At 35.6% G+C, this 26,943-nt stretch overlaps 1 protein-coding gene across 14 annotated transcripts in view; it reads left to right on the forward strand.

The window, feature by feature from the left end:
• Positions 1-26,943, forward strand: part of C1H8orf34 (chromosome 1 C8orf34 homolog) — a 190,485-nt gene that overhangs the window by 33,630 nt on the left and 129,912 nt on the right. For all 14 annotated transcript variants that reach the window (XR_010347424.1, XM_064388565.1, XM_064388593.1 and 11 more), the window contains 3 exons: positions 13,519-13,547; positions 19,595-19,764; positions 23,644-23,810. Coding sequence is in view for 13 of the 14 variants with exons in the window: in XM_064388565.1 (XP_064244635.1) it covers positions 13,519-13,547; positions 19,595-19,764; positions 23,644-23,810 (366 nt within the window). In the remaining variant the exon portion in view is untranslated. The remainder of the gene's footprint in view (positions 1-13,518; positions 13,548-19,594; positions 19,765-23,643; positions 23,811-26,943) is intronic.

The raw sequence follows: 26,943 nt of genomic DNA on the forward strand, positions 1-26,943 counted from the left end.
GAGAATTCTGAAATACATTTGTGGGAGCAAGTACTGCTAACAATTTTTAAAGTATGAAATGATGACAAGTACTCTTCACCACGCTACATAAAAACTAGGTGTGACGTGATCTGGCAGATATTTGTGTGAGAAATGTTTATTTCTTCTCTCATTAAATTTTATCCCTGGAAGTTCTTGATTTGCTGGAGAATTTACAGATAGTGAGGTCAGAGAGAGCTAGATGAGGAAGAGAAGATCTGTTTTGCACTTAATTTTGAGATTCAGCATTTTTTCAAATTGTGCCAAATACCCAAGACTAGTTTTCCCAAATCGCAGTCACCCAAATGTTTTAGGTTGATTATTCTAAGCAATTTTCAAACTTGTATAATAGTTACATAGCTTTTTTGAAATACTTTTCTAGTAAATTGGTCTATCTGCCTGTAAGGAGCTAAACCAACTGTGGTCAGCATCTCTGATTTTCTGCCTCACTGTTGCCTGTCTCTTATGGATGTGAGTGTAATTTTCAAGCTTTTCTCCTCCAAGCTATGCACAGATACAGAAACAACATTTTGTATTTCAGAAAGGCTTATTTATTCACTCTTTGGAGCTACAAACTAATCAGATATGAGAGTTCAATAATTAATGTCTAAATCCACTCTTCAATCCTACATCTTTGTCTTTCATTCAGAATATTGTGAAGTTTCCACTTTTACCTAGAACTATACCTATACTTTCTTGTACCTAAAATAGATTTTGCAGCATTCTGTACCTCTCCTTGCCCCACATTTTTCTAACTGGAGTGTAAAACTCTGCAGCTCTACTGGGTCCTACACTTGGACTGGGTGAATGTACCTGGCCACCATTGTTGGAATCTGTTTTTCATAGTTATTTCAGAAATGAAACATTCTTCACTGTTCCTTACTAGTATTTGATGCTTTCTGGTGGTTTGTCAAGATAATATAGGAATTGAATCCCATCCCCCAGAGTGCTTTAAATCACTCTCAGCCTGATAATAAGTTCACTTTCATGAATGTGCTCTCTATTTCTTCATCCAGATCATTAATGGAAATATTGTCAGACCTCTTCATGATCCCATTTCAGATCTGAAAACCAGCCCTTGAAAGCTACTCAGTAAGTGTGGTTTTTCCCACCAGATGTTTTTCTACCTTGCAGTGTTTTCACATAGATTGTAATTCTCTAGCTTTTTTTCTTTTAGTGAAGTATCATCTAGGATAGTAAACAGAGTCTTACAGCTGGAGCATTTTGCATCTGCTTCTTTCTCTTATCCACTAGGCAAGTTTCCCAATTGAAAATGCAATTAGACTAATTTAATGTGATTCATTCTTGATAAATTCATGTCAGCTCGTTCTTATCGCCTTCCTATTCCATTAGATGTTGATACATTATTTATTTAACAGCTATGATTCTTGCTGTTGTCTGATTTAGGCTTGGTAGTTAGTACTTGCCCACATCTTCCCTTTTTCTTTTTCAAAAACGTGTGTTTGTTCTTCTCTGGCCTCGCTGTTCCTGAAAGACAGTTGCTAATGGATTAGGTGTTTGTTCAGTTAGTTAGTTAAATGCTCTAGAGTGAATTTCACAAGAGTCTGCTAATTTGAATGTATCTAAATCACCAGCATATTTTTCAGCTTCCCTTGTCTGGCTTGCAGTTTTTCCTCTTAAAATCACTCCTGTTAAGCATCTGGCTGCAACTGATTTTTTTTTTTTTTTTTTTTTTTTGGTAAAGACTGAAGCAGTGAAAATACCGAACACTTGGAATTCTTTGTATCATCTCTTATTTGCTAAGATGTAATAGTTCTGTATTTTCATTTGTTCTCCTTTTCTAGTGTATTTATAGTATCTTTTTTTATGGCTTTTTATGTTCTTTTATAGTTGTTAGTTACTCTGCACTTTAGCGTTTTTTTCTTGTTGCTATCATTTGAACACTTGCATCAGATTAATTCTAAGCTGTTTCCAGATTCTGCTTGTTTCCAGATTTTGTTCTTTTGATTTTCACTTAATTTCAAGAAATAAAGAAATATTTCCTATTATTTCTTACATGTCAGCATGATATTGAGAAATCAAAATGAAAAAGGTAAAAATTCTGTAAATAGAGACAAGGTAGAATTTTGAAAATAAATTAATTTTAGTTCTCACAGAGATAGAATGTTGATTGCACACAGGATATATCTTAGGGTGCTTCAGTTAATAGAAGGTCTAGGACTTTAAGGTGCATGAAACTCACTCTGTGCTGTACCCAAACAAGCATCCCATGTTGTGAATATTAAAAAAAGCCACACAAGATCCCACATCTACCTCTCCTGAAGCTTGTTTTGGGCAGGCTAGTTAGTGCTTTTGCTTCTACAAGCATGCCATGAGTTTAGTGCTGCATTTGGTACTTATCTTGTTTTGAAGTGGTGTGGGACAGACACTGGGCTCAACAGCTGAATACACAAATGATCAAAATGTACTATTAATTGCTTTTTACAGCACCCTCTCTTTCTTCCTTCAGTATTTCTACAGTGAAGAGTGACACATGAAATGAAATGTTTGAAGTTAAATGAATTTTCCGTCAAGTCCTGGAATTTATTTACATTTTAAAGACAAGCTTTAGATCTTTTAGTAAATTTCCATGACTTTGTAGCCTGTTAGACAGCTGACATAGCCTGTGAATTAAATTCTAGTTTCTATTGCTTCATTTACTATGCAGTCCAGATACCTGCTTTGAGACAAACTTGTGCACTTCTTGCAAAATTAGAACTGCCTGTAAGATTTGGAGGGCGAATCTTGGGCACATAGATGTCTGGTCTCTTCTATATTCAGTCCTAGTGGTTAAAACTGAACTTGCTTTTATTTGGACCCTTTCTCCCAATCCCTGTCAAGAGTGAGTAATTCTGTTCTTTAGTAGGTCTGAGAAACCAACAAGTGACTTCACACTCAGAGTTAAAAGTATTTGAGGAGTTTTGAGAGACTGGAGATTATTTTTATAATTATGGTCCAAGTGTGGTGGAGATTGCTGATTTAAGTGTACCATTTTTCAGAGGCTTGCCCACATGGGAAAGCTGGATTTTGTTTGCTTCTTCAATCAGCTGTATGTCATTGAACTGGATTTGGAACTATCAAGTCATCTATTTAGGGAAGATTTTGGTTTATAAAGCTGCTTACAGGAATATACTGTATATCCTTTGTGCATGGTTAATTTTCCTTTATTGCAAGGTCTCCTACCTTTATTGTTGTCATTCTTCTTCCTGTGCTGATCAAAAGGGAGAAGAGTTCCATCCCGTTTCAAATATATGCTCTCGTATTTCACCTTCTGGCCTGTTTGCCTTTAAACAGAATAAAAATCTGTAAAGCTAAGGATCTTGCTAGTGAATGCCTTTGATCTTGCCTTTGTCATTCCCCTATTTTCTGAGGATGGAAAAATAGATAACAAGATATGGAAACCAGTGAATTATGAGAGTTTTGAGTAGGGGAAAATTGAGGACTAAATCAGTGAGATCATGCTGCAGTTAGGTGGGAAGTCTGCATACTTGATGAACAACTTTGCATCTTTTATACAAACAGTTAAGGATTAGGGTGCATATTGAAAATGTGTGCATATTGAAGGTGCTGGTAACTGCATTTGATGAAAAAATATCTTCTGCTGTGAGATAGGTACTCTTTCATAATCACAAATAGCCTTTTAAAGAAGATAACTGATATTTTGTTGGTAGTGTTTGAATGCTTGTTCAGGCCAGGTGTACACTTCAGATCAGAGGGGAAGAAACAAATTTATCATGCTTTGCATTCAGTTGACATTCTAAAGTAAAAAAATGGTAGTAAGTTAACATTAACAAAAACTATGAATCCAAGTCAGTTTCAGGGAATCCCAGAAACAATGGTATCTACGTAAAACCAACAGGAGAAAAGTCCTCTTTTGTTTCTTAATTTTGAAGGGGAGTAATCAGTAAACAATCAGTAAACGGGAAAACCATGGTTTTCCATCTAGTAGGAGATATTGCTGGAAATCATAAGGAATTATAGAATCACAGACTAGTTAAGGTTGGAAGGGACCTCGTAAAGGCATCTGGTCCATCATTACTGCTCAGGCAGGCTCACGTAGAGCCAGGTGTCAAGGCTCTTCAATACCTTCAAGAGTGAAAGATCTCAAAGTCTTACCAGAGGATCTCAAACAGTTATTTATCATAATATTAGAATCAGTTGATGTTGTTTATAATTTTGTTAAGAAAGGTAAGCATGATCTTACCTCTTTAAGAAAAATATAAAATAGTAAAACGTAAAATCGTGTGTTCTGTTTATATTTTACAGGGAAGAAGATAAGCAACAAGAGTAAAAAAATCTCATAACTAGAAGGGTAGAACAAGTTCTAAACAAAATCACAATATGTTAACAAACTGCTAAAATCATGTCCTCAGTTTTGTGGATGAACCTTCGAGTATGTGGGATGTGAGAAGCTTTATATATACATCATGAACTACTTGAATGCATTTAGTAGTCTCTGACAAACACATTAGAATGGGGTTTCATTTAGAATCTTCCACACTGTAGGAAACTATTAATGATTTACATTCCAGTTATGGAAAATGAACTTTATTTGAATGACACTAACATTTATTGAAGGCAGCCATTTCTGATGGTGGTGATCATGATTATATAACTGTAAATGCACATCTTCAGGACACATAACTAGATTTTTCTCATTGCCTTATGGGGGGCATTTTTTTAGGACATAACATGTTAGTATTTTTTTCAATTGTATATAGTTGATGATCTGAAATTGATGTCAAGTTTGTAAAGATGACTTCCCTGATAACAGTTGATCATCTAGCCCTAAATACGTTCTGCTAACTGAACCACAAGACTAGTCATCGTGTAGAGAATTTTTTCCTTCTTCTCTTCAGCCTGAACTTTAAAATCATGATATTCTTGCATGAGATCAATGCTTGTGATTTATTTTGAGATCAACATTTTTAGATAAGCTCAATCAAACCTTTAAGCAAGATAATTTTATCTCAGTACTACAGCTGTTATCTGATACTGCCTTTGCTCTTAAAATCCAATTGCTTTTAGTGTGATGTATGAGTAATAATACAAAATCATATTTTCTGAGATTGAAAGAGGAACAGTATGAGCATAAATATTACTCTTCAATTAAAAACTGGGGCTTGTATGGCCAGGAGGTCCCTGCTACTTATAAGTATCTTTTTCCTGCAGATGTTTTCATCACCTTTGTGAAGGTATTTGCCATTCTGATCCAACCTCCCCTATGTTTCAGGACTGGAGTCTCTTTTTGAGTTTTAGTATTTGGCTTGCTTGAAGTTTCTCTAATATTATTGCAGAACTGGGATTTGTGTGACTGTCATCTCAGCTATGGAACTTTCTAGTTCTTGGTGTAACGGGGTTGGCGTTTGTGGGACAGCAGAACATGAACTATGACTCTGTCCTTGGCTACTGAGTGCTGTGGACTACGCATCTTAACCCACCTATTGCAGTGTACACCTTCCTCTAAAGAGTTCTGCAGTTTTGGTTATTCTCTTCTGAGATGACCCTGGCCTAGGAGAGTTTCTGGAACATAATACTGGTTGGGTACTTTGCATTTTATTTATTTGTGTTTGCATAATTCATTAGTCACTAAACCTAATCCTGAAATCTGTATTCTCTGGAATAGAATACACACAGTTGGAATAGAACAGTTAGAGCTGCTCAGAAATTTGGATAGAGATATTCTGCAAGTCTAAAGCAAAGATTATTTTGCTAGGGATTGATTTTTTTTATCTTTTTATAAAGCTACTATGAGGAGGAGGGATTAAATCCATGTTTTCTAGATATTAACCATAAGATGTGTATTGTGCTCCTATGTCAATGTGTGGTGCCTTGAAGATGACAGTTTCTCTTGGTTTAATATGGCCAAGTGTTGGGAGGAGTATTATCCTTGTTCAAGATGAATATCACTACAGAAAGTTTAAAGTTGTTTAATAATATGAGGACATACGCCCCTCATTGATAAAAAGTCTGAGGTTTAATTTCAACATGCCTTCACAGAAAATCTCTGAGTTACTACTGGAGGAAAGTGGTAAAATTACTCTGTGTAGGTAAAGGAATATATAAGAATGTCTATTATGGCACTCAATGAAAAACATATTTTAAAGTTTTTACACAGAAATGAGTGATATTTTTAGGGGTTTTTGTGCTTTTTCTGGGGGAGGAGTGCTTTGCTTGGTGCAACCAGAGCAAGCATTTTATGTCCTTTATAATCCAAAAATGGTGTGAAAGAGTTTCAGTTTTCCTTGTTTTCAATGCATGGTTCATAGAGGTACAGGGACTAGAACACAGAGTGCTTCCTGCTGCAGTATGGCACGAGGTTTTGCCATGGGAAATGCAAGTGTATCTAAGATGGTCTGTCCCACCAGTAAGAAGAACATAAGCTTCCCCATAGAATTTGGAGTTGGAGAATGCATGGGGCAGTGAACTGCTGGACAGTTGATACATCATATAGTATTTCTGTGTTTATGCTCAAAACTGCAAGATTAATAATGGTAGAATAAGAATGCTGTTTCTGTCCTGGAGTTTGTTACAGAACCTGTGATATGCACTATGAGGTTGACAGTCCAGTCATCCAGAAGTTCCCTGGCCTAGACTGATCCTGAGAATGAATTTTGTCAAGTTAGTCAGAGTGGCATTGAAGTTGGCTTAGTATGTCTAAATTTTGAATGTCAAAAGCCATGTGTCAAATCCAGAAAGCTTTGTTTGGCAGGTAGGAAAACTGTCTATTGGGAGCTCTGTGGCCATCTTCTGGATGTTTAGGAAAATGCATAAACATCTCCTTGAATATTGAATTAAATAATGGTAGTCTGGCATACATTAAAGTAGTAGCATTTTATTTTCTCATGATTGGATACACATAAGTCTTCTCAGGTGTACATGTTGTGTTTAGAAAAATGCAAGTCTCAAAAAAGCCCCTCAACAAATTTTTATTATGTGTTATTTCTTCCTGTAATTATTTACGGACCACAAATAAAAGCAAAAACGGTAGATATCTTTTAAGTTCCAAAACTTTCATTCTAACCAGAACTCCGGATCTGTAATTTCAGGTGTGTATAGCATATGAAAATATTGCCAGATTTTAAGCTACTGTGAAGCTGATCAGGAATAATGCAGCAGTAAGGCATTTTATACCTTGTCATTTCATAGAATCATAGAGTGGTTTGAGTTGGAAGGGACCTTAAAGTTCATTTAGTTCCACCCCTCTTTCTATGAGCTGGGACACCTTTCACTAGATCAAGTTTCTCCCGGCCCTGCATAACCTGGGAAGACTTCCAGGGATGGGATATCCACAACTTCTCTGGGCAACCTGTTCCAGTGTTTCCCACCCTCACAGTAAAGAATTTCTTCCTAATATCTAATCTAAACACAGCCTCTTTAAGTTTGAAGCTATTCTATCTCTACATGCCCTTGTAGAAAGTTGCTCTATAGCTTTTTGTAGCCCTTTTTTACGTACTGGAAGGTGCTATAAGGTCTCCCCAGAGCCTTCTCTTCTCCAGGCTGAACAACCCAACTCTCTCAGGCTGTCTTCACAGGGGAGGTGCTCCAGCCCTCTGAACATTTTCATGACCCTCCTCTGGATTTGCTCCAGCAGGTCCATGCCCTTCTGTTTTTGGGGGGCTCCAGAGCTGGACACTCTCCCGGTGGGGTCTCACAAGAGTGGAGCAGAGGCAGAGAATACCTCCCTTGACCTGCTGGTCACACTGCTTTTGATGCAGCCCAGGGTGTGGTTGGCTTTCTGGGTGCACTGTTCAGGTGCACATTGCAGAGTAAAGTCAAGCTTCTTGTTTACTGACACTCAGCAGTACTTCTACCCAGGGCTGCTCTCAGTCCATTCTGTGCCCAGCCTGTACTTGTGCTCTGACCTAGGTGTAGGACCTTGCATTTGGCCTTGTTGAACTTCCATGAGGCTGGCACAGCTGCCCCACCTCTCAGGCCTGCCAAGATCCCACTGGATGGCATCCCTTCCCTCCAGCCTGTCAGCTGCACCACACAGCTTGATGTCAACAAACATGCTGACGGTGCACCTGACCTCACTGTCTGTGTTACTAAAATACACAGCACCCATTCCAATACATCCCCTGAGGAATGCCACTCACCACTGGTTTCCACTTTGACACTGAGCTATTCAGCACAGTTCTTTGGAGTGTGGCCATCCAGCAGTAACCCTCTGACTGATCCACCCATTATAAAGACATAAAGCCATGTCTCTCCAGAGTAGAGACAAGGATGTTGTATGGGACAGTATCAAATGCCCTGCACAAGTCTGTGTAGATGAGTCAGCAACTTATCAGTTGCTCTTTTTCAAAAATATCTGAAAATTGTGTGGTGCCTTTTGTTTTGAAAATTGATTTTATGCTGTTGAATTGAGAACATCAAAGTCTAAAATCCACTTTTCAAAGAGAAATAATATCACTGAGTGGAAGCTTTATTTAGATATTGGATAAAGAAAGCTCTTCTACTAAGAAGCATATGCATATGCAAAAGCTAGGCATTTTAAGGACTCATGGAATTGTTGTTAACAATGTTCAGTTTTCTTTGAAAAGAAAGTTGATTTCTTGGTAAGCTAGAAATGAAGCAGAATGTCCTAAGCAGAAAACCTGTACTGTGGAAGATACTAATTCTAGACTTGGAAGGATTTTATTTTATTAAAATATAATACAAAGGTTTTGAGAGGCAGCTTTTACATCAGAGAAAATGCTAATGCTATATTGATCTACATCTTTATTTCTGCATACTTACCATTGTGCTTCTGCAGGTTGTCATAGATTTCTGTTCCCAGTCTTCTATCCCTAAGATAGCCATGTAAAGAATGGTTTTAATAATCCATGGTAATTTTAAGAGACAGGACAAACAACTGATCTAGTATTTTAAATATAAAAAATCTGTAAGGTAAATGGCTAATGCAGCATGAGATACACTTTTTATGCAGTCTGCTTAAAGTAGACATGATAATAGTAATTAAAATATAATAAGTTGCAGGTTGTAAGTTATACATTAATAAATATAAGTTACAAATTATAAGTTAATAAATTACATTGTTAGTTAGATATATTTAATTTAATCGTAGCATGCCAGACCTTTCTTGCAATCAGACAGTACATTGTTTTTCCACTCCCCTTCAAAAACTAAGCTAATGACAGAACAAGTGTTCCAGCTGAGAGGGGCTGTGCTAGCATTAACAGCACCTCTCCAGATTTGTTGCTGATCAGAGATGGCAGCAGTTGTGGCTGTGGAGCATTTCTAAAGGACTGTGGAAGCATGTTCATACAAATTACTTCATTGTTCAGCACCCTTACAGCACAGAGGGTTGTTACATCCTAAAGTAGAAACAAGTGCCCTGAATTTGTCTTTGTAATTCACCAGACAACTGAGCTGGCTGGATACTTGTGGTGCCTGATCAAATTTCAGCACCAGTAATTACTTGTAAAAGGGAGGATTTTTTTTTAAGACATGAAATTGGCAGCTAGCTACCTAAATAATTACGGCGTTAAACCTTGCCCATGAGCTTTAGTTGATGATGGGAAGCAAACTTCTCACTGCTTTGGTTGCAATGGTTAGTAAGAGTGGTTGGTCTATTGTATAGTTGTCAGTCACATTATGATATAAAACCATAGCAAATATTGTCTGTGAGAAACAGCTGCTATAAGAGTAAAGGTAAAGCATGCTCCTTTATTTCTGGAGGATTTGCTTTTGACATCAGAAGACCTCTCCGAGCAAAGGCAGGAGAGCAGTTTTTAACACTCCACTTTGTATCAGCTGCCTTGTGTCTTGCAGCAGGGCAATGATGATGCTGCTTTAAACTTCCATTCTCTACATCCATCATCATGCAGAGTCAGGCTTTAAATGCTCTAAGCTGGGGCAAGTCAGAAATTGTTGTTCCTAGTAACTTTTATTCTAACAAAGCCATAGGATTTAAGGTTGAATAAACTAGATGTGTCAGGTTTTCTGGTGTTGAGTTTTTTTGTGATTAGGATTAAGTTTGGATGGAAAAGACTAGTCTCAAGAAGTGACTAAATTGTCAGATTGAAAGTTTTTAGTGTATGGACATTTTTGCTATACCTATGAATGTTTTGCTTAAAACTGCAGTGTTGTTTCTGTTTAGTAGTTTTGTGGAGTGGGCTTTCCCTTTGCCTCTAGTGTTCTGTGATTTTATAATGCTGGTTTCCTATTTAGAATATGTAAAAGGTAAATGAAAACAAATATAGAAAGTGCAGAGAGCATAGTCAATGACACTTTGTCACTTATACAAAGAAGTGACAAAGAGTTTTCTTTTTGAAAAATGCTGATGTCTGGATACTAGCAATTACATGAACCAGAGATAGCAACCATTGTTAACATTTCTCTATAGAAATTCAACTATTTTAAATTGTCAGAGTATTCTTTGAAAATGAGGTAACTGACAGGAACCTATCTGACTGCTGAAAAGTCATGAGTCTGCTAAGGGTCAAGAAATTAACTGGAATCCTAAATACTCCTGTACAATAATGGTGACTATCTCTAGTTTTGTTCTCAGGATTAAGATTTCTTCGGTCAGGTTTGAGTTTTCTTTTGGTTTTTTGTTTGGTTGTTTTTGGTTTGGTTTGGTTTTTTTTGGGTTTTTTTTTTGGTTTGTTTTTGTTTGTTTTAATCTTATGGTAAATATGCAAGAGTTCCAATTTTTTGGGGAGTTATTTTGTGAAAACTTGGGTACATATTATTCCACTTGAAATCTGTGCCCAAAAAATGATGTCACTGTTGGATTTTCTGTCTACTGTCCATAGGATGCAAATCCCCCTCCTCTCAGTCAGCAAAGACATTCTGTGAGTTTGGCAGTTGGAAAGAAAATTGTTAAGAGTTGGGCACACACTAACTGTGGTGCAGTAGTGTCTTGGAACAAAATACGTGTATAACCAAGGTTATTTGTGGTTATTGATCCTAGTCTCTGCTAATGGAGTTATTGGTGACTGAAAGAGTACTGTTAATATTAATGAGGCTCAAGACAACAGAAAGGTCTCTGTGACTGACATGGCAAATGCCACCTCCAGAAGAATCACCGTGCTGAGATTGCTGCAACAAGCTGCTTTAAAAATTTCTTCACCAGAATCCTTTGTCTTTTCTCTTGATGCCACCTTAGAGAGAGAGCGAGCTAAAAAGAGTTTGCAGGTTTAATTCTGTGATTGCAAAGATCAAAGATTTCTAAGTTTGTAAAATTTTATTTTGGCAACGTGTCCTCAGAAGCTGCTAATTCTCTATATGCTTGTCTAAAAGATACAGTTTATTTTAGTGTCTTTCTACTATTTCCAATTTAGTAAAGAGGAAATTTGAGGCATTCTGGTCAATTAAATTACTCAGTTCAGTGTCTTCTCTAAATTCAGAGTAAGTTCTAGGGAGCAATAGGACTTACACAAAGCATTTTACTAAAAGCACACTCATTTAGATTATGGATGTTTTAAAATTTCATGTCTTATATGTAATATAATCAGAGAAGTTAGTAGAGCTTTTTGAGTGAGACATATAGTAGTGCATATTGCTGTTCCATACTACTTTTGCTACTTTGTTCTTTTAGTACTGATCTTTGATAGGCAACACAGGCAATTGGGTAGTAAAAAACAGTTGGCTTTTTTTGGAGCAGATTTTTGGAAATAACAGGATTAGCTTTTTAATTTTCTTTTACCATAGTTGAAAATATATATTTTTAAGGGGTGAGTCAACACAAGATAAAATTGCCCTTCTGTCCACTCCCAAGTTACAAACACCCATTCACAGGGATATGTGAAAGCAGAAGAAAAGGGTACTAATCTTCAATATGAGGAAATAAGCCTGTATCAAAACCAAATTAACTATATTAACGTTATGGGAAACTGCTAAGAAAAAATAGGTTGACTGTTTAGAGAGTGTATGTGGTTGTAGAGTGGATTGACCTTGGTTATGCAAAAATGCATCCATGTGATGGAGAGCTGATGATAGTAGCCAGGTTTTCAAAGATGAGATGAAAAGAAGCTTGATTTGGGTTTTTATTGCCTTCAAGAGTGAAATTATTTTCTCTCTAGAAGATGTCCATTTGGGATTGAAGAAATTCATAACACCTTAAAGTCTGGTTGATGCAACCTGGTTATTATACTCTATGGGCATTAGTATTGTGTCTGGGCTAAATAATAGTCTGAAGTTATTAAAAACTGGCTAATTATAGTGAGGGATAGAAGAATTAGTCAAAACAGATCCTTTTCAATTTAATCCACTTTAGTACTATTGAATTGCTGTAAATATTTATTTAACTCTTGTCATAGTTCTTATGTGTTGATGAGGGTCTTTAAAATATAATTGCAATTCTCGCAGCACTTTGTTCCTTTAAAAACAGAAATTGCTGTAAGGAATTAATCTAAACTGAGAATTAGCCAAATAGAGTTAATGATGAAAAACACAGTAAAAATCCCAAAGAATTCATGTAGGTATGGTATATGAAATAGTATAGAGCTATACATGTATAAGCTTATATATTAGGTTGTACTGCTGCACTCTTAAGTGTGATTTTAGAAAGAGTAAAATCAGCTCTCTGCTCAGCTTCTAATACATATTTTGCAATATAACCTCTTCATTTCATCAAAGAAGATGTCTTGATAACATGATATGGTTTAGAAAACAGTTTTCAAGAGTGTGTTGTTCTTATGTATTTCATTTATTTTCACCACCAGGACAAACTTTTCTTTTTTTGAAGTTCTAATCTTGAAATGTTTTTTATCAAATCTCCTAAGAATCTAAGAGATGCTTGCTTCCAATCTATCAGAATTTTCAGCATGGTGGCGTTAGATATATATGATGATTTGAGCACTTCTTGTGACATACTGTTGTTTGTAAAAAGTTAAAAATTCTGAGACAAACTCTGCATATTTAATGTGCTACAGAATAGAAATAATTGAAAAGTGACATGATGGAAGCAAGCATAGGGAAACCTTGGGCAGGCATCTGCAGAAAAGATGAGCAAATACACAAGTTCTTGTTCAGAGGATTTGGGAAACATTTTGCATTCTGTTGGGAAATTCTACTTTATTCTCTGAAGTTCCACCTGGTTTTAAAGGATCATTTCCACTTTGTATTGTGAAGAAAGAGAGAAGAGAAATGTCCATATTGCCCTGTAATTGCAGCATAATGTGTTTTGCATGCTGGTCAGGGTGAGATTTGCATAATAATGTGTCCATGGTAAATCTGATATTGCTGATTTAATTCAGAAAGCAGATAGACGTATGCTTAAATTTGTTGTCACTTTACTGGCACATCTGCCATTTTAATTTCCATAGTTTTTTGAAAAGTCATTTTGATAATATTGCAGCTGAGGAAAATGAAGAGTGTATTGTTTCCAGGCAATTTCACTAATGGAATGAAATATGATACATTATATGGTACAGCAGCATGCAGAGAACAGTATGTATAGTTTTCAGACTTAACCTTACTTTTACTTACTGTAGTAAAAGACATGTAGAAAGCATTTTTCTAATTTTTTAAAATCTGTTTTGTTTTCAGGCATTGCTATTTCTGATGAACTTGATAAGGTAAGACTGATAAAAGATGTCTAATGAGCAATACAAAGGGACAGATGATTATGATAAGGCACATGCCACTGTCCTGGCATGTACACGTCTGTTCTGTTGGGTTCAGAGGAAGTTTGGGTGTGGAAAGCTGTATAGGTAAGTACAGTATATGTGGATGCATTAAAATCTTGACCAAGAATGGCCTGTCAAGTGTGGGAAAAAAAAAAAAGTGACTGAGTTTAAGACTCTTAATGAGACCATGGAAATACTTTTGATTTTGACATAATCTTTGCTTAATATGTGTTTCTTTGGTTTTGGAAACATTTAGCCTTGAATACCTTATAATTAATGAAATTGAATTTTGCATCCCCAAATATGATTAGTGGGAAATTATTTTTACCACCCAGATTTACTCAGGAATGCACAAGGCATAAAGATCAGTCTTTACCTTCTTGCTGAACAGAAAAATGGTATCTTCAGTTCTGGCTTATTTTGATACCGTACATAGCTAACATGAATTTTAATTCTAGATGTAATAAATTCTACATCGAAAAAATAATCAAGATACGTTTATTTAAGTACTTATGGAAGCAGAACCAATTTTTCTTCCCTATTCTCAGCAGTGAGCAGCAGTGTGCTTCTAGTGCCAAGAAACTTCTATTGTGTTCTTGGTGACAGAAACCATTGCTGTCAGGAAAATGAGTTCAAAAGATACATAAGATAAAGGAATAAAGCCTAATATAGAACACTTTGGTTTTTTTTAAATAACTTTTGTTTCTGCTGGTAAAATGAGGACACAAATCCTTCTGACACAAGTGCATATAAAATAACCTTCACTGTGTTCTCCAAGGAAGTCCAGTTAGGTAAGAATGATAAATGTTGCCGTGCTGTCAGGTGGATCTGTGGCTGCCATTTCCAAGCTATGGCCTAAGTCTTCCCACTGTTTCCATAACTGGGCTCAGAAGTGATGGTAAACACAATTAGGAAGTCCTTCCATTAGAACTCGCAGCTTTGTGAATACTTATGAAGAACTCAATTTGTTATGTTTTGTTATTGAAAAAACCCTCTAAGATACTCTTTGAGGGAGGAAAAAGACAATGTCACATACTTTTTACATATATATTTAGCAAATAATTTCTGGTTGGTTTGGGTTTTTTTAAAACTATGATATCTTATTGTTCAGTAACATTAATGGTTTTTAAATTTAGTTATTCAATGTGAAAACTGAGATGGAGAACATAATTGGGGAATTTCCACAGGATCCAGCCTGAGTGAAGAATGGGGTTTTTTGTTACTATATACTTTATTTTTTGTACTTTAAAATTGGAGAGTGGTAGGCTTTTTAAAAAAAAAAAACAACTTGAAATTGGGTTATATACTTTTAATTAGTACATTTAACATTCTTGAAGTCAGAAGCTATTTCTACAAAAAACCCAAACAATTAAACTCTCTAGCATGCACCAGTTGTACAGCTCAACAGGCTTTCAGCATAGATTTAGAGATGAGTGATTTTTTACCTCCATGATCTTTAGTGAACTTAATTTCTATTTATTGTTTGATCATTTAAGAATTTTTAATTAATGTAAAATCTAGTCTGTTTTAAGAATATAAGCATGGCCAGGACCATTCTGTCAAATTTTGCTTCCCAGGAATGATCCCTTACACAAGCTAATTCCTGAAATGTTACTGTGACTTGTTTCTACATGTATTATTTGTCTTGAGCCAAAAGCAGCTAAAGTCAACCTGATAATAGTTGTTTTAACATTAAAGAGAATTGGTTTTATTTCACCTGAATGTGTTCACAGGTGATGTTTATTTTCAGGTATAAATGTAGTCAAGTTTTAATTTTTTAATACATGCTGATACTAGAGCTTCCTTATCTAAACTGTAGCAGCACTGAATAATTTTTGAAATCACATTAATCTGTGGTTTGGATTAACAGTTTAACTTATCAGGTGCATATCTTTGGACAAGAACAGCATGGCCAAACTTGGCATTGGATTCTAGTAAAACATCAGCATTGCAGAGATGTTATGAGAGCCATATTAAACTCTTCTGTGTGCTCTTCCTTGCTTTACTTCCTTGATGAACAGGAATATTTTGGGGAGCTAAGACTATGACAGAGCCCGTAATTATGCTATTTTATCTATGGTTTAGCTTATGAACCTAGAGAAAACATAGAATGCATGTGTATGTTTCTTTATTTTTGATTCTTTATTTTTGTTTCTGATTGTATTTTTTTTTAAGTATTTCTTTCTGGGTTCAGTAACGTCTAGCTGCCTTTGTCAGGGGAGTACTTAATCAGCATTTTTGGTTGATGTAACTCCCCCTCCAAGTAATCCAGTTAATTAGTTAGTTGCTTAGTTACTCTAGCATTTGGATTTGGAAAACCATTTTGCTCTGAATCACTTTTGTGAAAGAGTGTTTAATTTAAATGGATTCTTGTCAAATATCTCCTAGTATTATTACTTTTTGTCAGTACTTAGAGCTTTTGTCCAAGACAGTAAGAGAAAATACAGGCACACAAGGTGAGTCAGTCAATATGGAATTTTCCAGTCTGACATAATCTCCTAAAATTTCCAAGTTCACTGGTAACCTTGCAAAAAAAGCCAAAAAATCCTAAAATTACTGCAATTAAAATAGGTTTATTGTAGCAATTACCTTCTTTTTCTTTTACTTCAGGCTTGCAGAGGTGTTTTGTCTCTTGATGATTCAGCCTCTGTCTCTAGGCCAAGGAAGCTATGTAAAGTCAGAAACTGGCACTGCAAGTACACTGTGTAAGGAAAGGAAATAAGAAGGGATGCCTTGTCAGTCACATATTTTAAAATGCAGATTTAATATAATACATATTTCTGAACTGACTCACCCTCTTTGCCACTGAACAGGAACTATTGAAGGATTTTAGGAAACTGCACACTTCCATGCATAATGTCAAGGGTTTAATATAAACAAAGAGCTAGGATATTTGTCTTTTTTTTTTTTTTTAATATTCACAGAGTTCTAGGGTGAAAAAAAAAACCTCTAGAGGAAAACACTGAAGAGTGAGACCTGTCATAACATTGTGACATTTGTCTGGAATTCCCAGTGATATCTTTTTGTCACTTCAAAAACTAATAATGGGAGATACTTCAGTATTAGAGATCCAGAGTTAAACCCAAGTGAAGATCTAAAAATGAATCGTAATTTTGACCCTCAATGTTACTTTTTTTTTTTTCTATGCTGTCTAGGGCATGCTTTCTTCTTATATGTAGTATTCTAAAATGAAAACAGGTTACAATTAATAAAATAGAGCAAACAACTATTCTTAAAAATAAACAAATTTCTTCTCATCCCAAAATATTTCTCACTATGGAGATTCCCTTAAAATTCATATCAGAAAATAGGAATACTGAGCTTTTTAAGTGATGGTAAATAAATGGATATACAAAAGCTGTCCTCTCAGGTAGAGGTTGCATCCAGCAGCCACATCTCAGCCCAATGTGAACAGTAGAATCAGCTGTCTGTCAGTCTTTCGCTTCTTCTCCTTTTCTCCACATAAAGGTAGCTTGTGTGTGTCAGTTTGGTAGCCACTGATGTGGACAAGTGAATGACACCTGGACTGCACCATGAAATCGTCCTCTTTGTTTTAGTGCAGATTTAAATACCTACCTGTACTGAAAATATTTCTGTCCATACTACTGTCACTACCAATATCTTCTGTTATTTATGGGTGAATATAAATTGGAAATCAATAAAGATTCTAAAGTTTACATGAAGAAAAACAACCAAAACTATAAAATCTTTTTTGAGAACCGAATACTTAATCTCAATATTTTGTAGCCTTTGAAATAGACTGCCAAATAAACATCCTGGCATTCTAAATAGAGCTCTCTCTGCGTCTCCATTTGGTGCTTTCAGTGAGGCTGCTTATGTAGTTGAAAGGAGGACAATAAATTAGGTCACTGAAACCATAGTGTACTAATCTAACACAATTCAAAAAGGAATGCAAGGTGATAAAGTGAGGCAAAGCATGACTGTGTAATGTAAATTACATTTCTGTTAAGTAGAGTATGAAAGTGCTACTTTATCCTTAAAATGCCTATGAAAGAAGTTGGCATAGCAAGGACAGTCACAGAATTCATGTTCTACTTATTTATATGTTGATTTTGCAGTGTGTCAGGAAAAATTGATGGGCAAATTTTTTGGTGCTTTGCATTTTCAGTTAAGGGACTGAAACCTTTTAGCAAGAATGACAGTGCAAGTTATTCTAACTAACTAGTTCCAGGAACAATTTTTGTTAATTATTAGAAATTATCCTGGGGAGAAAGGGATGGGATAAAATAGCTAGAATAATAGGAATAAGCCTCAGAAGGGGCCAGATGGTTAATTAACTAATGTAAGCACCTTGTGTAATGAAGGCATTATGATCAGGGAAATAATCTTTTTTTCTAAGCTCACAGGAATTGTCACACTTGTGACAATTTACACTTGTCAAGTGCCCAGAGGTGACTGTCATCTAGTCTACATTACCTGACTGTGCCACAGCTCCAAATAGACCCACAGAACATGTATTTGTAAGTACACAAAAAAACCCCAACTCCAGTGGTTAAGTATCCTAAAACATCTGAAGCCATGGATTTGCAGTGGTCCTTGCAGAAAAAACCCCATTGTGTAAAAGTGAATTTGTCAGTCAAGTGATGGACAAATATGGACAGTGGTATGGGGAGTGGAGTGTGGAAAAGCACTCACAAGCACATTGCAGAAAGCAAAACAAAAGAGCAAGGGTGAGTGAGTCAGATCCAGGTCCTGGGTTACATTTGACTCTGAAAATAGAGGTTCTTGTGCTCAGCAAAATTGTACTGTCTAGCCAAAGGGTAAATATATTCAGTTTGAAAGCACTTTGCAGCTTTTTCTCTTGGTTTTTTTTTGTTTTTGTTTGTTTGTTACTTTCATTTCAGTAGAGGCCTCTACTTCAAACTGCTTTTACTGTGTCTGTTTCAATTAGGAGATTTCAAAAGTGGTTTGTTTTTAGGAAGGAGATAAAATATGGTTTCTAGGCTACCTAGTCAGTGTGCTGTACTTTTTACAGATGCTTTTTGTTTGGAAAGCATTCTTTTATAACAGGAATATTTATTGAGGCACTAAGGTAACAGCCAAGGATTTGCTTTCCTATAATTTTCACTCATTAAATGATAGGAATATATCTCTCCTAATTAGGCACACTGTGTTTGAAATATCTTGAGTAGCCTATAAACAGTTTAATTAATGAAAAGTAATTATTCCTATTCCATAATTTCATATCCATTTTTTTCTGCCTTACAGGTGTGTTTTTTAGTTTGACTATGCTGTTCTACATGACCATTTATCTACAACTATTCTAGTAAAATTGAAAAGAGAGATACTCGCTACATCAGAATGCTTTTTCATACAATTTAAGGACAACTTGTTACTTTAATCTAAATTCCTAATATGATGGTGCAAATTATTGCTGTTGTTTTGATATGTCAGTTATATTTTGCTTGCTTCTTATATTCTTGTCCAATTTGTTGTCCTCCACTAAGTGGTTAAAAATACTTTCAGAAATGCATTTTATTCAAATGTTAATACCATTTTCAGAATAGAAAGATATATTATGTAAAGCCCAGCAGGGCTATTTTTAAAATGCAAAATGCAGATGTAGTTATTAGTTTTGCATTAATTCATAATGCAAATAAGAGTGATGCTATTAATCTACAACAGTCTTTTGGCTGGGTTTTTTAATATAAGTGGCCTTGAGTTGCTTAGCAAAACAGGTACACTGAAGATTTTAAGAGCTCTGCATTTATTAAAAAAACTTCCTTTTCTACAGTTGCAATTAAAAAAATATAAAAGTGATTTGAGGCATCAGGGCACACAATTATTTCTTGGAATTTTGTTAAGGAGAACTTTTCATTAGTTCATCATTGTTTCTGGATATTTTGTAGCCGTCTGAAATGATAATGCAATGTATTGGTTTTGTACTTCTAAAATTTTTTTCTTTATCTGTTTACATCTATGGTTGAGAACAAACAGTGTATTGTTTATTTTTTGTTATTTTTATTTCTCTTCAGGACACAGCAGGTTTTAACACTCCCCTTCTCAGACCTCGTGTTATTGGAGAATGGATTGGCCGTGAAGAGAATGATGCAGACCCTCTGGCTGCTGAGATGCTGCAGCCACCTATACCAAGAAATAAAAATGAGCAGTGGGACAGTGAGGATAGCAGCAGTCCTGGAGGAAGGTGGGTTTTCGATCTGGCCTAGAAACTTTATATTTTGTGAAACAGAGGTGTCTTCATTACAAAAATTCCATTTCTGAGGGCAGAGTGCAGGGGTTTTGAATTCCCATGCCATAGTGTGGGCACATGCAGAATAAATAGAAGTCATTAATATGTGACTTTTTTCTTCTCAGGCTTTTCTATATGATTAACTTAATACCCATTTGCAATCGTATGGATTTATTCCCATGTGAAAAGCTAAGTGTATTTTGACATGGTTGGGGTCTATTGTGTAATAATGTTGTGATGTATAGCTTCATTCAGATACTTCATACCCTTCCATCTTTCCTGGGCTGATAGTAGCTATTTATTATTTTTCTTGACATTAAGTGATAAATCTAGTTTTCTCATTTAAAGGATAGATAGACAAGGGAAGCAGTATCTATGTTATTTTTAACAGGACTTCCTAAATTCATTTTCATTTCACATCTCAGCTTTTTTGGTGTTAATAAGTCATTCTCAAAGAGAAATTTTGTTCTCTGCAGTAAATGATTTCTGAAGATTTATTGTGCTTGACTGAAAGAGTTTGTGCTTCAGCTACATGGGAGAGATTATAATACAAGGAGTCAATTTTCCATGATTTAAAGATATGTTTATCACAGAAGGTTAAATACTCACAGCCTTGCTTTAAAAGGGATAAATCTTCTGCACTGCCTCTGTTAATTGACTTCAGCACCTATGTTCTCCCTTAGCCTTGGAGCATATCTCCTGGGTTATAACTAGTACTTTGATTGGAGCAGACATCTTTTTCTTCCTTTTTTTAGAAGGCAGAAACTCTCTGCTTTCCCTTTGAAAAGGTCTGAGGTATTCCTTCAGTTCACATTCTTCCATGTGCCTTCTACATTGGAATTCACCTCCCTCTCACACTGAAACTAATGTGTCACTAGCTGTGCTCTTACAGACTGCATTCATTAGCTTTCCTCGCATCTTGGGAATATTTGTTATCCATGAGTACTTCATTTAATTAGATTATTGTGGGGGTAGCTTTGAGTACTACTATTTCAAAGAAGTAGCAGTGTGTAGTAATGATCCCTCAGCCAGCCCTTGGATGGGAACCAACACAACACAGACCCTGGGTCTCTTCAGTGCAGTTCCTGGGAAAATAATGGAGTCAGCAACTGGCACTGCAGCTTGATTGTGCAGGCCTGGGTTTCTTTTTCCTTATTCAGCAGTTCAGTAAAGGCATTGAATAGATCTGTTCTGAGTTTCAGAGCAAATTGAGGATATTGTATCCCTTCTGTGAATAGAAAGGAGAAAAAATAAGCATCTCTGTCTAATTTCCAGAAGGGAGCAAAGAGATCTAGTTCTGAGCACAGACATGATTCAAAGCAGCACGTTTTTGTCTTTGTAGAGGGTGGTGCAAGCTGAGAGAAACCTCACAGCTAATGCTATAATTAAAAATGTGATTAATGGCTTTGAGTATAGTATTTGAGGAATCATGTTGAGCATCATTATAAAATCAGGTTTCCTGATGTGTGAATAAGGAGAATATAGGGAACTTGAAGCCAGAAAAGACTCATGGGATACTGATGTCTCTGTTTGTAGGTACAGTAAGTGCTGAAGGCCTACTGAAAAATATGTATTGCTAATTGGGAGTACTGATTTTTCAGTGGAAATTAGTAACTACTAAATTACGTGCAGCGTATGGATTTACATTTGGATGACTGATTTTATGTCTGGGATCATTCTTTGTTTCATTAGCATTTCATCAGCTTTTGTATGGCATTTATAAAAATCATGTTTGCAGTCTTGCAAACAAATCATCAAGTTGCAGAACTTCAAGATAGTGGTGATACTAAAATTAATGTCAACTATATATGGAAATTTTAAAGACCCATGTTGATCAAGGTTAATCTGAATATTTAATAATAGTTCACTAATAACTGGCAGTTTCTTCAAGGTCTGATTTTTTAGTGTTACCGTAAATTAAAGTGCTATTAGCAGAATTTTGGAAATGACCACACACCAAATGCATGAGACAAGGACCAAGTAATAATAACTTAGTTTTAATATAGCAAATAATTAGTACACCTAAAAATAGTGTACTAGTTATACTAAAAATAGTGTACTAGTGTACTAAAATAGTGGGAAGAGTATTTTGCTCTCATAAGACTGACTTTATCAGTTGTAAAGAAAGTTTGTCTATGTCATCTGAATTTCAGTGCTCTATTTCATATTTAGTGTAACCATAAGTAGTTAAGTTACCTTTTGTAAAAATAAGTTTCATTTTGGAAAATGAAAGAGAGGGCAATTTGAAATATTCACATTCAGTGTTCCCAATTTTATCTTGTTAAATTTTATTTAGTAACACTTTTAATAAAAAGTGATAGGTTGTTTATCAGTATTTATCAGGATTTATGGGATAAGCCAGCAAACCCATAGAACTAATTATAATACTCAGTTAAAATACAAGAGTGGGAAAGTCAAAACTGTAATTGCTCCATTATTTCCAGGTCCTATGTTTTGTTTTACCTGTCACTAAACATAAGGAAATGGAACATATATGAAACACTGTATAAATATCTAAAGGATCAGACATAGACAAATCATGAGTAGAGTAAGTGCCATCAGTGTGGTGTGACAGAACCACCATTTCCTCCTGAAAAACATGCATTCCTGTGATGATGAGCAATGGAAGCAGACATGTCATATATTTGAAAGCCCGGCGCAGTAACCCAAAAGGAAAAAAAAGAGCAACTGAAAGGACAGGTGTCACTACTGCTCTGACTGGGAAAGACAATGTGGCCAGTCTGAGGTAGCTCTGTTAGAGATGTCTTGTCAAATGGATGAAGGGTCACCTCTTTGTCCTTAATGTTCTGCATTGCTACAGAGGAAAGATTGTGTTTGTCACTGGTTTTGCACTGCTCTCTGTTGCTGCTGTAAGGAAGAAAGGCCAGGTATTAATAAGTGATAAGAGACCATAGAAAAGTGCTGAGAGCAATCCTGCTGGTACTGAGCTCATCTTTCAGAAATTTGAACTCCTTAAAAATAGGATTAAACTCATTTCCAAGTCACTGTTAGTAGTTTTCTACATGAAAAATTTCTTGGAGGAATTCTGAGAAGATGCAAGGCTCTTGGGAATCTTCCTCCAGGGATAATGTATGTACAAAATGGGGAATTTGAGTGGTTTTTATTAGATACTCTTGTCTCTTAGAGCGTGAAATGACCTAGAGCTTGCAGAGACCCCATTCATAACCTGATGTCCTAAACTCAAAGCCTGTTCTTCATCTCCAAGGTGCACTTTCTCCTATTTTTGCTGGAGAAATTAACAGTTGTTGATTATATTAAGAATCATACATTTGCAACAATTCTGCCTTCCTGAAAGAGACTGTAAGGACAGTCTGAGGTGTTGGTGGTACACTCATGAGGTGCCCCTCATGAGGGGCACCAAACTTCTGTCTGTTTTATGTTGATACAGGAAGGAATGGCAAACTGTAGCAAGTCCTGCCTTAGTCCCTTCTGACTTCTGTACAGTTCCAGTTGTCTGTTATTTAGGTCAAAGGCACAACTCAACAAATCAGGAAAAGTGTATAATCCTGTGGGGTAATGGTATCGAACCACTCTAGAGAGCAGTTTTTGTTGTCAACTTTTTGCTGTGCATCAATGCCTTTGCAATACTGATTTCTAATTGCAACCTCTTGTTCTATATATGTAGCTTATTTAGACTTGATTAGTGCGCATAAAAATCAATTGGAAATTTCCCAAATTCAATTAAAAAAAACTGAATTCAATCAAAACAAGAAAGTGAAAACACAAAATAGCTTAGAACATCCAATAGGGGAATGAGTGATGTGTTTTGAAGAGAGCACCAGTAAGAGAAAGTTGTGCTTTGCTCCCTCACAGCTTAAAAATGGAGCCAAAGACCAAAGGATTAAAACATCAACAGCAGCAACATAAGAAACTGCTGGCTGCCATGCTTTCTCAGGACTCCTTTGATTCTGCTCAAAGCACAGCTCCATCTGTAACTGAAGAAGACATTGACAATGAAGATGATGCAATGGAACTACTGGGTAACTGCAAAAAATTATGTGTATTTTCTGAATTTTTTTATTATAAAAAATCAAACAGAGATTAGTCAGAAACTGCTCCCTATGTTTGAAGCTAAAGTATTCAGCAGCTGTGTGAAGTTTGATTAGGGTTTAACGTGAAACTTTCAGGAGAAATGTAAGGAGGACCATAAATGTGTTTGAATAAACTCCCAGCTGCATCCAAATTCCATGAAATCAAATGCTTCAGGTGCTTAAAGTAATTAATTTGGTTTCCTACATAAATCCCTTCCATGTTTTACTTGCAGAATGTATTTCTGTACAAGAATCAGCTTCACTGTCTTTCATCTGGTCCTACTTCTTCTTAGTTTTAACTTTAGTAGATTTTTTTTTTCTTACTAGCTACACACAGCTTATGTAATATGAATTTGTAACCTCTTCAGAGGATTTGATTGTGATTTTCTACTGGACTGTATTGTATCTTGAAAGTTAAATTGCACTCTAGAAGACTTCATGCTCGCTGCTGCCTCCCTTTCCTAGAATTACTAATTGTATTTAATTAATAATGGTTCTAATTGTACTTAATAATTTCTGCTATTTTTCAAAGTTTCAGTGTATGATACTTAAAAGGCAGTCGTGGATTTCATTATTTGTTCACAGTTTCTACTCTATGGAACTTTATGTGGAATCAAAGCATGGGAAACTCACAATCTCAGAATAACTGAGGTTTCTTGAGTTTATGAATTCTGGCATGATTTTTGTTTTCAGGTTGGTCCTTAATCTAAAAATCAGGAAAACACCAGCTGCTCATTTTGCTTTCTATATTTCTATTGCATCCTTGCTATAGTCTTCAAAGAAACACAGTACAGTTGAGGTTGGAGGGGACTGCTGGCGGTATCTGGCACAACATTTTGCTCAAAAAAATCAGCCATTGCAGGTTTTTCTGTGTGAATTTTGACTCTCTCCAAAGAGGAAGATTCTACAACATCTCTAGGCAGCCTCTTCCAGTGCTTAACTGTGCTTATGGTGAAAAAACCCAAAATATATATATATATATATTCTGCTTAATTAATTGTCAATTAATAAATAATTTCCTTTTATTTTTCAGCCATTTTAAGTTTGATACATGCCTTTGTTTTACAAGAAAGAAGAGAATGGCCTGGATCACTCATTATTTATCACACACAGGATAGGTTTTTTTTGTTAATTTCTGTGTGGATATTGAGCAAAATGTATCCAATAGATGCACAGGTTTTTCTTCCAGACATTTCAATCCCTGAAGTTATCTGGAACCAAGAAGGCAGTATAAAGGAATTTTCTAGTGTCTTGACATTTGGGTAGAAAATGATCTATGTACAAAGTAACGTTTTGGAGGGTTTTTTTTTTAATAAGTATTTGATTGTAAGAATTCATTCTAATTTTGTGCCATGCAAAACCTGGAATATTTTTATATCCCGCAGTTCATCAAAACTGGCTAAATTTATACAAAACCAACTTAAAACTGAGAAAGTTCATGACTTTCATAACAGGACCTCCAGTTTGGGTAGGGTGTTATATAAATGAATGTAAGATTCTGAGGCAAAATCCTGACATATTTGAGGAGTAGCCATGCTTGCAGTGATTATAATATTGCCATGTTATAGTAACAACCACGGAGAGTTCAATATGCACTGAGCTCTCAGTGGTATTCAAAGTGCTGTGTTTCTGAAAAACTGGCTTTTATTTTACTTCTCATTTTGCAATTTTCTGGCAGAATGTGTTATATTTGGTATAATGGTTATGCTACATTCCCCAGAAATGCTCAAAATTTGAGAATATGACTGTGTAACATGGGAAGGTTTTAGTTTTCCTCTGAAGGTAACAAAGAAATTCAGTTCCTATCAGGTATTCTTCATTGCTATATTTTCCAGGTCTGTAACTGATACTGTGATTGTGTTTTTGGGGTTTTTTTGCATTTTTTTTGGGGGGGGGGCTTGTGTGTTTTGTTGTTGTTGTTTTTGTTTGGTTTGTAGGTTTTTTTATTATGTATCACATTAATCCATTAACTGCTTTGATGCTTTTTACAGAACCTATATGCCATATAACTAATTTCAAATCATGGCTTTCTGCCATCACTGAATTGCAGGGCATTGTTGCATATAGCTCTTTGATTTGTTCTCTTCAGAGTTCAGTATTCTTTGTTTATTCAACCCTTTCATTTAAAAAATTGCAAAACTTCTTGCTCCAAAGTCAGGATTCTGAGAAAACTGTTCTACTATTTATAGCAGATAATTTAAAGCATACACTACATTTAAAATGCAGAACGCAAACATCCATCTTTAGGTTTGAGAATATTTTTCAGATTTTGGTTGATTTATGTAGATATTAAAATCATGAAGCTGACTTTTTGCATATTTTCTTTAAAAAAACTCCATTGCCTAGGTAAGTCTATGAAGGTTTTACCTAGAATTCTTTTATATTCCAAATAAAAGAAACAATTGCATTTTTACCCATTTCAAAAGAAATGTATGTGCAAAGAAGAAAAAGAGCGTTACAGGGCTACATTTTGATTTCATTTATCACTTTTTATATGTAAGTTAAGATGCATAGGAGCGCTGTTCCCATGATGGAGACTTTCTAAGTGTGTTCAGTTAAGCAGGTGGCTGAAATACATTAGTGACTGACATAATGGAAAGGATCTTCTTGCCTTCAAGAAACTAAGAATTGTAACTGTCAATTTATATGTGTTTGTTAATGTTGAAGGATCTTGGATATCTGGGACAAAACTGTATCAAGGGACTCATTTTTTACACATTATAATGCCAACTATTGTGTTTTGTAAATCTAACCAGGAGCTGATGTAATTATTTGAGAAATTCTGCAACCCTTTTTGGAGTTCTATGACTTTTAGGCTTAAGCTGTCTCTCACATTTGGGTGAAGTTCACTGAGACTTAAAAATTATGTTATTCTCTCCGTATCTCACTGATGTGCATTGGAGAGGACTGAACTTTTACTTTGTCTGAAGTTGCTATGAATATTGATTATACAGTCACCAAAGCATGACTTGTTTGATTTTAAAAAATCAATTGACTAAGTGTAAGAATATAATTGCTTAAGTGTATTGCTGTGCATAAATATACACATTGTAAAAGCATAAGGATTTCTGTAGCACACCTT

The sequence above is a fragment of the Passer domesticus genome, chromosome 1 (genome assembly GCF_036417665.1).
Source record: "Passer domesticus isolate bPasDom1 chromosome 1, bPasDom1.hap1, whole genome shotgun sequence".
Classification (NCBI taxonomy): domain Eukaryota; kingdom Metazoa; phylum Chordata; class Aves; order Passeriformes; family Passeridae; genus Passer; species Passer domesticus.